The 12,875-nt window shown below is 34.4% G+C and overlaps 1 protein-coding gene across 1 annotated transcript; it reads right to left on the bottom strand.

Annotated features, from left to right (window-relative positions):
* Nucleotides 1-1,188: 1,188 nt before the first annotated feature.
* Nucleotides 1,189-2,690, bottom strand: LOC125420563 (DNA-directed RNA polymerase subunit beta-like). The gene is made up of 2 exons (XM_060812939.1): nt 2,436-2,690; nt 1,189-1,476 (listed from the first exon to the last, which is right to left on the bottom strand). Exons 1-2 carry the CDS (start codon nt 2,688-2,690, stop codon nt 1,189-1,191), a joined length of 543 nt encoding a protein of 180 aa, XP_060668922.1.
* Nucleotides 2,691-12,875: the final 10,185 nt, after the last annotated feature.

Here is a 12,875-nt window from a genome sequence, read left to right as displayed (position 1 = left end):
CCCATATTATATTAGCCCGGATCTTAATTAAGTTCAAGTTCTAATGGAATTGACCTCAACCCCTAACCAACCTATGGTTAGAAACCTTGGTATAATGTAGACGCCACAATAGAGGATGAAAAACCTATTGATAAGTCAAGCTAAAACAACCAATTCTCTAATGGTGTTTTAGGTGTTCTCCAAGAACAAAGAGATAATTAATCTCACAAATATTTTCTTAATCAAATCAAAGTATTATTATTATTGAAAAATAAGCCTTTAAATAGGCTTTGAAAGAAACAAAATAAACCCTAAAAACCCTAGGAAAATCCGGGCACACACATAAAGAAACCTAGTTGGCCGCAACTATACTTCATTTCCTAATCTAAGTTTGATTAATTAATTCCTTTATATTAAATTAGGAATTAATTAATTTACAATAAAATAAAACCTTCCTAAAGTTATTTGTCCAGAAAATAAATAAATAAAAACCCAAAAAGAAATAAAGTCAATCGCAAGTTAGGTAACGAGTTGACTTTGACATCTAGGTTGAATTATGTCTTCAACCGAGCTAACTTATGTCTGCCTGATGTCTGAGCTAACTTATGGTCTATCCGAGCTAACTGATGTCTGTCTGAGCTAACTTGTGTCTGGCCGAGCTAACTGATGATTGTCCGAGCTAAGTTATGTCTGGCCGAGCTAAGTTACTTCCGATGTCCGAAGTCCGAGATCAGATGTCCGAGGCAAGGCTCCGATGTCCGAGGCAAGGGTGTCCGATATAAAATGTCCGATGTATAAGTATCCAATGTATCAGCCTCTACCACCTAGATACTTAAAACAGGTCTTTTATCTTCAAGTATGGACAAGCCCTTTTGAGAATGAATTACTCTTTGGATAAAGGTAGCAAGGTTGTCCTTAAACCTCTTAGCTTGAACCCTAGTGATCGGTCCAGACTTCATCCGTATCAGTTCAGTACCCCAGCGAGTTGTCGGTGGTGTGAGCTTGGGCGGGTTCACATCAAATCTATATTTTTCTGGTTTATTGGTTTTGTAATGAAAAGCATAGGGTTTTGTCACCTTTCAAATTATCTCTCAATTAGGTAGGATATTTTTGGCCAAAGCACTTATTTGTTGAGGAGAAACTGATCCGATTCGAAGTTATTGAGTTTATACCGATCGATTATAGAAGAAAAATTCTGATTCATTCTGATTAAGCATCCTTCCTATTAATTTGGAGGTTTTTCTCAGATACAAGGAAATGCTTCAATTTCAGAGCCAAAGATCGTAATTCTCGAACAAGAAACTGGAAAGATTCTGGAGCATCCTCCGGTTTAGGTATTGTCCTTCCAATGATTGTAGTACCAGGTACTTCTTGGCGAGCACTAATATGATCAGATTTATACGTAAGCATCTTTTGTAAAATATAAGCAACACCAAATCCCTCTAAAGCCCAAACTTCAATTTCTCCTACCCACTGCCCCCCTGCTTGGCCCTTCCTCTAAGTGGTTGTTATGTAACAAGTGCATAATATCTGCTAGAACGTCCATCTATTTTATCAACAACTTGATGAATTAATTTTAGGATATAAGGCTTTCCTATTATAACATGTTGTTCCAAAGGATCCCCCGTTCTTCCATCAAATATTCTACTTTTTCCCGAATACTTGGGTTCAAATACCCATGGATTCGTTGTTTGCTTACTGGCTTCATATAATTTAGAAAAGACTAGTTTTCTTGAAGCCTCTTGTTCATATCTCACATCAAAAGGTGCTATTCGATAATGTCTATCTAGCAGACTTCCCGCCAACCCGAGAGAGCATTCAAATATCTGGCCTACATTAATGCGTGAGGGTACTCCTAATGGGTTGAAGATCATATCAACGGGTCTTCCATCTTGCAAATAAGGTATATCTTGTTTAGGTAAAATATTTGAAATGATATCGTTATTTCCATGTCTTCTAGCTACTTTATGCCCCACTTTAATTTCATGCTTTTGTGAAATATATACACGAATTGTTTCTGGATTATAACTAGAACCCTTTTTTTTCTGGATCCATCTCACATCAATAACTCGACCTTTACCGCCGATAGGTAACTTTAGACAAGTTTCCTTTGAAGTGGATATCTAAATGCCAATGATGGCTCGTAATAATCTATCTTCTGGAGCATACGATGATTCTTTTGCCATCTGGGCCATTAATTTACCTACTAAAATATCACCCATCTCCACCTAAGACCCCGACATCACAATTCCTTTTTTGTCTAAATTTCAGAGTAAATGGCCTTCTAGATGCGGTATTTCATTAGTGATTCTTTTACGACCGTGACTTGTTACATAAGTCTGAATTGTAACCTTCCCATGGCATATAAGCTACTAATATGTTTTTTCCCAAAGCGAGTTTGCCGCCAATGATAGCAGCACCATCTGCTAAAATTTGTCCATTTTTAATACATTTACCTCACGCAACTTGAGTTTTTTTATGCATACAAGTATTTTATTCGAACGTTGATATATCACTAATGGAATGCTTAGAGTATCCCCATTGCCTAATAAAAAGATCTTGTCAGTATCAATATAAATGATCTTTCCCTCATGTTCGGCTACAGCGAGAACCCCGAAATCTAGAGCTACTTGACATTCCAACCCAGTTCCAACAATGCACTTTTCGGACTGAGAAATAGGAACTGCTTGACGTTGCATATTAGAACTCATTAAAGCTCAATCCACATCATTATGCTCGATAAAAGGAATGAGGGAAGCTCCAATAGAAAAATATTGAAAGGGAAAAATACTTCGAAGATGAACCTCTTCCCATTTAATAGTTAGGAATTCTTGACGGTATCGAGCTAGAACAACATGTTCTTCCTAAATACCTCGATTCAGTGCCAAACAATTCCCTGCCACTACCATATATTATTCATCTCTACTTGGTGACAAATAAAGCATCCGTACTTTTTTTTTTATCTCTCAGAGATTTCATAAAATGGGTTTTCCAAAGACCCCCAATGACCACACATCGCATGAATTGCTAAGGAGCCAATAAGTCCAATATTGATTCCTTCATATGTGTAATAGGGCAAATGCATCCATAGTGACTAAGATGGATATCTCGTATCCAAAAACTGGCAATTCGCTTTGTCAATCCTCCAGGACCCAGATAACTCAATTTTCTAACATGAACTATTTGTGTCAACGGATTAGTTTGACCCAAAACTTGAGATAATGGGTGCAATCCGAAAAAAGATTCATAAGTAGCTATTAATGGAGTTGAAGTTACCAAATTCTGAGGAGTCGGTATCAATTTATGCCTAATTGCTCCACATATGGTTCCTCTAACCATCTCTTTCTTTTATCAACGGTTCTACCAATTGATATGTTTCCACAAATAATTGAAATTCAACTTCTTGACCTGTATCTTCAATTTTTGGAAACTTATAAAATTCTTCTGTTAAGCCCCGATCAATGAATCTACAAAATCCTTCAAATTGTATGTGATTAAATCCAGGTATTGTAGACATTTCCTCAGTTCCATCCCCAAGCATTTTTATATTTCTCGTTTATAGAAAAAAAAATCCCATTATTTGCTCATTCTTAATCAAATCATATGGATCAATATAGCAATGATGGAATTGATATTCTGTTTACTGAATCGCATGAAATTTGACCTAACTCCATATAATATATAGAATATATGAAATAAGTATGAAGGAGGGATAACGAGAATTTTATACTCAATTTGCAATTTGCAACAGATACAAATGAAAATGATAAATTCTACTTTGTCTTATGGAGCTTTGTCTAGAATATCCAAACAATTTGTATAGAATACCAAACCAAAAAGTGATTTAATTTCTACCATTATTATGATATTCCGTATTCCAATCCGATTGGATACCATAAATGTATTCAAGATTTTCTTTCTCCTAGCACTTAACTTTTTTTTTTTATTCAATTGTTCAAAAAAGAATTCGCAGAGAAGAGAGAGATTTTTACCTATTTTTTTTAGTCGAATTTGGTGACAAATAAAGCATCCGTACTTTTTTTTTTTATCTCTCAGAGATTTCATAAAATGGGCTTTCCAAAGACCCCCAATGACCACACATCGCATGAATTGCTAAGGAGCCAATAAGTCCAATATTGATTCCTTCATATGTGTAATAGGGCAAATGCATCCATAGTGACTAAGATGGATATCTCGTATCCAAAAACTGGCAATTCGCTTTGTCAATCCTCCAGGACCCAGATAACTCAATTTTCTAACATGAACTATTTGTGTCAACGGATTAGTTCGACCCAAAACTTGAGATAATGGGTGCAATCCGAAAAAAGATTCATAAGTAGCTATTAATGGAGTTGAAGTTACCAAATTCTGAGGAGTCGGTATCAATTTATGCCTAATTGCTCCACATATGGTTCCTCTAACCATCTCTTTCTTTTATCAACGGTTCTACCAATTGATATGTTTCCCAAAATTTCCTAAAATTACCTATAGGCATCATATAGAGATAAGATACCCTATTTATCTGTTTAAAAAATTTATGTTATGGGGTTTACATATACCCCTAATTGCTGTTATAATTGAAATTGAGAAGCCTTCCTTTTTTTTTTTATTGAAAAAAAAGATTAGTTATGTATCAATTTGGATTTTCTTAGATCATTAGGGAAATAAAATTTTTGATTCAAATTCAAGAACCGTTCACAAATTCATAGTCAATAGTTAACGGTTCAAATTTATCTTGAATGTTTGCTTTTGTGACTGAAGATCCACATCCACATTTGGTTTTTCACTCGAAAAGGGAAGGGAATTTTTTCATATATTTTGTATCGCTTTAGCAGCATGGCCGAGAGATAAGGCAGGGGATTGCAAATTCTTTTTCCCCAGTTCAAATACGGGTGTTGCCTGATCAACAAAAGAATCAAAATACCTTATTTTGGTTTGCTGATAAAACTTACCCATTTTTTTTCCAACAGAAGCAAGCGGAGCAAAAGGACTCTTGATACTTGCTTGATTCTAAGCATCTGAAGGTTTTCTTTGTTCTTTAAAATGCTGTAAATACTTGTGTCTAGGGTTTAAGGAAAGATTATAGTATTGAAAAAGAACTGGTAAATCTTGATATGATGGCCCTTCCACTACTAATGCAGTGTCTACTGATTGGGTCTTGAATTAGATTGGATAGCCGGATGGGGAATCTAATGAAATTATTAGTTGCGGAAAGGGCAGAAGATACTTTATATACATACTCATGAAAGTCTTTGAGTACTTCGGGATTCATTCAATATTAATTAGATTGAATGGATAATTGGCTTTGACTTGTTTATATATGTATTTATTATATATATATATATATTTATTTATTTGAATATATTATGTATTTGTTTATGTATTTATTTGAATATATAAAGAATATATAAATATTTTTCCATATTTTAGTTATATTGAACTTATAATTTATATTTATAATATAAATTTATAAATAGAAATTATAAATAAAATACAAAAGGAAATTCTTACTTTAATCTCTAATTTTTTACTTTAATCTCTAATCAAGAACGTGTAATAGGCGTCTTCAATTGTTTCATAGAGCCAATCAAAGACGTAGATCAAATGGGAAAGGTAGGAAAGAAAGAAATAAGGGTATGCAGTAGATAGTGATCTATCTTGATTCTATATTTTTATACTTTTTATTTAATAAAAAATAAAAATGAAGGGCACCAAAAGAAAGAATAGGTTTTATTATTACTACATGTTAGTAACAGCCATTTGCTAGTTCAATCAAAAGGCTATCCTGCGTATTTTTCTGGTGCTTAATGTTTTTCAATTATACTAGAAATCTTATAATTATAAGAACGTGTTATAATAGGATTTATTGAATTGTTTTATCAACAGTATTGGATCATAACCCCCCGTTGACTCTGCGCCAGTGATTTTTTTATTATTAGTAAACAATAATTGAATAATTCCTTCCTATTCATTTCTTCTTCCCTTCGGATTGGAAAATAAAAAAATGGAGTCAGTCAAAAACCCAAAGGAGGTTCATGGCCAAGGGTAAAGATGTACGAGTAATGGTTATTTTAGAATGTACCGCTTGTGTTATGAACTATATTAATAAAAAATCAATGGGCATTTCCAAATATATTACTCAAAAGAATCGACATAATATGCTCAGTCGATTGGAAATGAGAAAATTCTGTACCTTTTGTTACAAACATACGATTCACAATGAAATAAAGAAATAGATCAAATCGATCGCCTCCCTGTCCACCTTCCAATCCAAGGAAGGTGAAAAACGACATATTATATATAACATAACCATTTCTATAACATACATTAAATATAAACAAATCCTATTTATTAATTAATTCTAAATCATTTTTTATCGTTTCTGTTTTGATCCGATCGAAATAGTAGTAGGATTTTCGGGATAAAGAATAAACAAACCATGGATAAATCCAAGCAATTCATTCTTAAATCCAAGCGATATTTTCGTACGTGTTTGCCCCCGATCCAGTCGGGGGATCGAATTGATTATCAAAACATGGGTTTAATTAGTTGATTTACTAGTGAACAAGGAAAAATATTATCTAGACGATGAATAAATTGACTTTAAAACATCAACGATTAATTATCATCGCTATAAAACAAGCTTGTATTTTATCTTCATTACCTTTTCTTAATAATGAGAAACAATTTGAAAGAAGTGAGTTGACCACTTGAACTGCTGGTCTAAGAACTAAAAATAAATAACTCTTCAATTTAATCAAAATAAAATTCCAATCCGAACTCAAACGCGAATTTACATTTTGTTTGAAAACTTTGAAAACCTAGGTTTGATTATCATGTCATGAGAAGAAAATAATTGGGAAAAAAGAACAAATCTTTTTTTCACAAATATGAAAGTTTTGTATATAATTCGCATATCAGAAGGATTACCATATATAATGCAAAAGTTCTCCACCAATTTCTTCTAATCGAGCCTCTCTGTCTGTCATTATACCCCGAGAAGTAGAAAGAATTACAATTCCCATTCCGCCTAAAATTCTAGGAATTCGTTGATAATTATAATATATTCATAGACCGGGTCGACTGATCCATTTTAAATTTAAAACAACTTTATATGGTCCTTTCATATTCCTTCTATGTCGTAGGGTTAAAACCAAAAAAATCTTTGTTGTTTTCCTGATGTTTCCGCATGTTTTCAATAAAACCTTCGCGTAAAAGGATTTTAACAATGTTTTTAGTAATGTTAGTAGATGGTATTCGAACCGTTCTTTTCTTATTCATGTCAGCATTTTGTATAGAGGTTATTATGTCAGTAATAGTGTCTTTATTCATGATAAACTCAGATTATGGTTATACTCGAAGTTTGATATAATCAACATGCTCTTTTACTGTTTTTCTTTATTTTTTAATTATGAATTCTTAAAGGCATATATGCGAGACACAACCAATCTACTACTAATAGTAAATCTCAATTTACTAAATAATCTTAATCAATTTCAGTTAAATACTCAGTAAATACTAAGTTAAATATTATAACTATATTCATTATATTAATTATGCTATGGTCTCTTCTTATAATACTTCGGATGCTAATGAAACTATTTTAGTGAAATTTAATTATCTTAATTCCCATGGGATCGCACATAAAATTCGAGTTCCTTTTGGATTTCCTTTTTGATCAATAACAACCGCAGCATTGTCATCATATCGTATGATCATACCGTTCTCACGTTTGAGTTCTTTACAGGTACGTACAGTTACAGCTCTGATCACTTCTGATCATTCTAGAGGTGTATTTGGTACTGCTTCCTTGATTATAGCAACAACAACGTCACCAATATGAGCATATCGTCGATTACTAGCTCCTATGATTTAAATACACATTAATTCTCGGGCTCCACTGTTATTTGCTAAATTCAAATGGCTTTGGGGTTCAATCATTTTTTTATCTATTGTTTCAATTAACACAAAGTGTGAAGGGGAAAAAAAAAAAAGAAATGTTGTTTGCTCAAAACAAGAAAGGAAACCTACAATTGTTTTTTCTTTTTTTTTTTTTTGTCCATCCAAAAAACCTTTTCTTTTGGTTATACATTCCTATACTGAAATAATGAATTGAGTTAATATAGGCATTTTTTATGCCGCTAGTGAAATAGCTCTTCTGGCTATATTTTCTGCTACTCCACTCATTTCATAAAGTATTCTACCGGCTTTGACGAGAGCTACCCAATATTTAGGAGATCCTTTCCGTGGGTTTCTGTAGGTCTTATTATAGCTTGTTTGTCTAGAAATATACGTACCCATGCTTTCTGATGTGATTCCGCCCGAGCCCGCTCAACCGATAACCCGCTGGGGTGCTGACTCGACACAGATGAAGACTAGGCCAATCACAAGAGCTCAAATTAAGAGATTTAAAGACAACCTGGGAGTATTTATACAGGGGATAATCAATCTCAACAGAGCTTGTCCATACTTGAAGATGCAAAGCCTACTCTAAGCATCCAAGTGGTGGAAGCCGATACGGACCCGGGTGACGGTTTTGGTACATTTTTGGAGTCCGAGAAGCATGAAATGGTTCCAATGCTTTATGAGTTCAATCCATATGCCTAAGAGGTCATGGAATCAAGTTAAAGCAGCCTCAAATGCAATCAAAAAGGGCTTGTACGGACAGCTTCAACTATTTGGCCGAATTTGCTGTATTGCTTGCTGGCTTTACTGTATTTTACTGTATTAGCCTTTTCTTATTTTTCCAAGCATGGGCAACATGTGGGCCTTCATATTCAGTTTATTTGGCATCCTACAAAGCATCTAGAAGCTGATTTGGAGCTCAATTTGGTCAAAGATTGGTCAAAGTCAACTTAGTCAAAAAGCTAGTATTATAGTTTCCTAATTTGATTCTACTTTTTGTTTTAGGAAATTACCATTACTTTTTAGTTTTTTTATTTATTTATTTTCTGGAAAAATAAGTTTAGGAAAGTTATTATTTTATTATTTTCATTGTAAATTAATTAATTCCTAATTCAAAAATAAAGGAATTAATTAATCCAAATTAGATTAGGAAAGGAGTGACAATTTCGGCCACCATAGAACTCTTTATTGTGTGGCCTGTTTTCCCTTTGATTTTAGGGTTTTATTTCATGGCTTTGTAGCCTATTTAAAGGCTTATTTTTCAATATGAATACAACTTTGAACTTTGATTTGATTGAGAAAATACTTGTGAGATTAATTATCTCTTTGTTCTTTGAGAACACCTAAAACACCATTAGAAAATTGGTTGTTTTAGCTTGACTTATCAATAGGTTTTCCATCCCCTATTGTGGCGTCTACATTATACCAAGGTTTCTAACCACAGGTTGGTTAGGGGTTGAGGTCAATTCCATTAGAACTTGAACTTAATTAAAGATCCGGGCTAATATAATACGGGTTTAGGAGCAGGTCGTCCTAGGTTCGTATCATTTGGTATCAGAGCTAAATTTTGTTCAGGTTTGATCTATCTTTATTTGCTTTATTTGTTTTTGTGTTATTCTGCAATTTTAGCATTAGGTTAAGGTTGCATCCACCCCATACACGTTCTGCATCTTTAAAAAAAAAAAAAAAAAAAAAATTCATTCCTAGTTGAATTAGGTTTCCTAGTTTTATCGTATATTTGTTTCCTAATTTGTTGGTTGTCTTTTATCATTGTTCTTGATAATTTTGGTTTTTTTTGTTGATTTTCATTTTCTGTTTTAGTCTTAAATATTTGCATTCATATATTCAAAAAAAAAAAAAAAGAGGTTTGTGGCAACATTTGAAAAAAAAAAAAAAAAAAAAAACTGCACATTTTGTTTATTTGGAGGTCACGGGTTTGGTGTTTGTTTTGGAGTTGGAATTGCAATTTTGGTAATTATTCTTGCTACTGCAGTTGTTTATGTTCTGTGAGTGAAAAAAAAAAAAAAAAAAAAGAAAGAAGAGGTAAAGTGGAATATAAAAAAAAAAAAAAAAAAATTTCAGTTTGTTGGAGTTTGATTTGTTTGCTGGAAATTGTTGGAGCTGCTGGTTTTTGATTATTTATTCAGTATTTGAGTTGCTGGGAAATTATTCTTGCTGCTGGATATTTGGATTTTGGGTGTTTAAATTATTTGGATTAAAATTAGATAAAGGAATTGATACAAAACTTGAATTACAAGAACAACAACCAACACTTTTCTATATTTTTGTTCTCTTTGATTCTTGTTCGTATTTGAATTTCTTTTTCTGGAATTTTATTCTTGAACTCATAATCTACTACCATCTGGTGCAGTTTTCAAAAATTCCGACGTTTTCCCATTATTTTGTGATTTCTTGTCTAGAAAGCCGAAAAAAAATTAGGATTTGTTGGATTCTTTCGGTATTGCTTACTTTTTGCTACTGTTTTGTTGATAAGTTTAATTAAAACATACTAGGGATCTAATTGCTGTTTTGTGGGTGTTTTAATTAGAACTTTGAGATAATTCATTGAGTGGAAAAAGGCAAGAGTGTGTGAGCTTAAAAGAGGGTAAAAGCCGAAACTAGTGTGCAAACACGAGTGTCGAGACCTTGTTTGAGTGAAACACGTGAGGGAGTGAATATTGTGAGGATTTATTTTATTTTTGCAGTATTTTACTAACATGGCAGATTCTAGAATAAGAAGAGGGGATCCACCCTTGAGGATCAATGAGGAAGAGTCCGTAGCATTTCATGGCGATGACCGAGCTACCGGAAGTGGAGACCAAGTGGACTTGAGAACTATTTTGGAATCAATACAGCGGATGAGTGCTCAATTTGAGCATGTAAATCAAAGAGTGGGAAGATTAGAAGCCTCACAAGGAAGGCCGAATACAAGAAATAGGCAAGAATTCCATGGAGGATGAGGCCGAGGACGAGGAGGTCGCGAGAGGCCGAGAGAGGAATTTGATGAGGAGCCATTGGACGGTGACTTTGAGGAAGGTATGGACGGAACCTTTGCTGTCCAAGATAGAGCTGGCCATGGGAGATATAGGAGGGAGGATACAGATGAAGATTTGGGAAATATCAAGGTTAATATCCCACCTTTTATGGGTAAAAGTGATCCTGAAGCTTATTTGGAGTGGGAAGAGAAAATGGAGATGATTTTTGACTGCCACAACTATTCGGAAGGTAAGAAGGTGAAGATGGCAGCAATGGAGTTTGGCCATTATGCACTCCAATGGTGGATAAATGAGCAAAGCACCCGAAGGAGGGTTGGTGATGACTTAATTACAACATGGCGACAAATGAAAGGAGTCATGAGGAAGCGGTTTGTGCCATCCCATTACCAAAGGTTGCTGCATCAAAGGCTTCAATCTTTGTCTCAAGGAAGTAGGTCCGTGGAGGATTATTACAAAGAGATGGAGATGTTAATGATGAGGTTAAACATGAGGGAGGATAGGGAGGCAACAATGGCAAGATTTCTTGGAGGGTTAAACCATGACATTGCCAACCAACTTGAATTACAACAATACTTGGAATTGCAGGAGATGTTGCATGTAGCCATTAAGCTCGAGAACCAATTCAAGAGGAGGGGTGTTAGTACACGGTTTGGAGGAGTTTCTAGCAGTGGAAGGACAAGTTCAAGTGTCTGGAAAAACAATTCCACTTATGAAAACAAGTTGAGGCCAAAATTAGGAGAAGAATCTACCAACCGGCCAAGAGGGGAGGTCAAGACCGAATCTGTCCAAGCACTTAGAGGTGAGATAAAATCTGATCCTAAACCTCAAAAATCTAGAGAAATAATTTGTTTTAAGTGCCAAGGAAGAGGACACATATCCAGCCAATGCCCAAATAGAAGAATCATGGTATTAAAGGGCGATGGTGAGCTGGAATCCGCAAGTGAAGAAAGTGGGGCTGAAACCGAGCAAGAGGAGGCTTGTAATGAAGATGAAACCGAACCTGTAGATACATCTAATGCCGAGTTAAGCTTGGTTTCAAGGAGAGTACTTGCTGTCTACAAAGATGAAGAGCAGATACAAAGGGAAAACATCTTCCACACTCGCTGTGAAATACAAGGTAAAATTTGTAGCATGATTATAGATAGTGGGAGTTGTACTAATGTGATAAGTAATCTTGTAGTTGATAAATTAGGCTTGAAAACAATTAAACATCCAGAACCTTATAGATTACAATGGCTTAATGATAGTGGTGAGATGAAAGTAAACAAACAAGCCAAAGTAAAATTTAATATAGGTAGATATGAGGATGTAGTTTTATGTGATATTGTGCCTATGATTGCTGGACATAAACTATTAGGTAGACCATGGCAATTTGATAAAGATGCTACTCATTTTGGTCGAGAAAATAGTATTGTTTTCAGGTTTAAAGGGAAGAAGATCAAGCTGGAACCATTATCTCCTAAAGAGGTTTACAAAGACCAATTACAAATGCAACAAAGGAGAGAAGCCGAAAAGCTCAAGGAAAAAGCAAGTATGGCACCAACGGCTTCACCATCCTTTCAAGAAGGTGAGATTGAGGTTGCTGATCAAGGTAAGCTTTCTAAAACCCAAATTGAGTTGAAGAACCAAGAAAAAGCTGAGAGAGGGGTGAGAAAAGAGAGCAAACCCGAGAGCACAAAAAATCTGGAAATTTCCGCCAATGAGAGCCAAACCGAGGAAAGAAAAAGAAAAGAAAGAAAAGAGAGGAAAAACCAGAATTTTTATTTAAGTTTTAGGAATATTAATAAGGCTATTGAATGTACAAAACCCTTGTTGGTCATGATTTATAAAGAAAATTATTTTAATGATCAAACTAACTTTGAAGAACTTGAATTGCCAAGTTCAATGATTTCTCTTTTGAAGGAATTTGGAGATGTCTTCCCAAATAAAATTCCAATTGGACTACCATCCAATCAAGAGGGAAAAGGTGAGCTTGCTGTCCAAGGTAAGCCTTCT

This window comes from Ziziphus jujuba, chromosome 11 (genome assembly GCF_031755915.1).
Source record: "Ziziphus jujuba cultivar Dongzao chromosome 11, ASM3175591v1".
In the NCBI taxonomy this organism is placed as follows: Eukaryota; Viridiplantae; Streptophyta; class Magnoliopsida; order Rosales; family Rhamnaceae; genus Ziziphus; species Ziziphus jujuba.
This window is presented reverse-complemented; position numbering and strand designations above follow the sequence as displayed.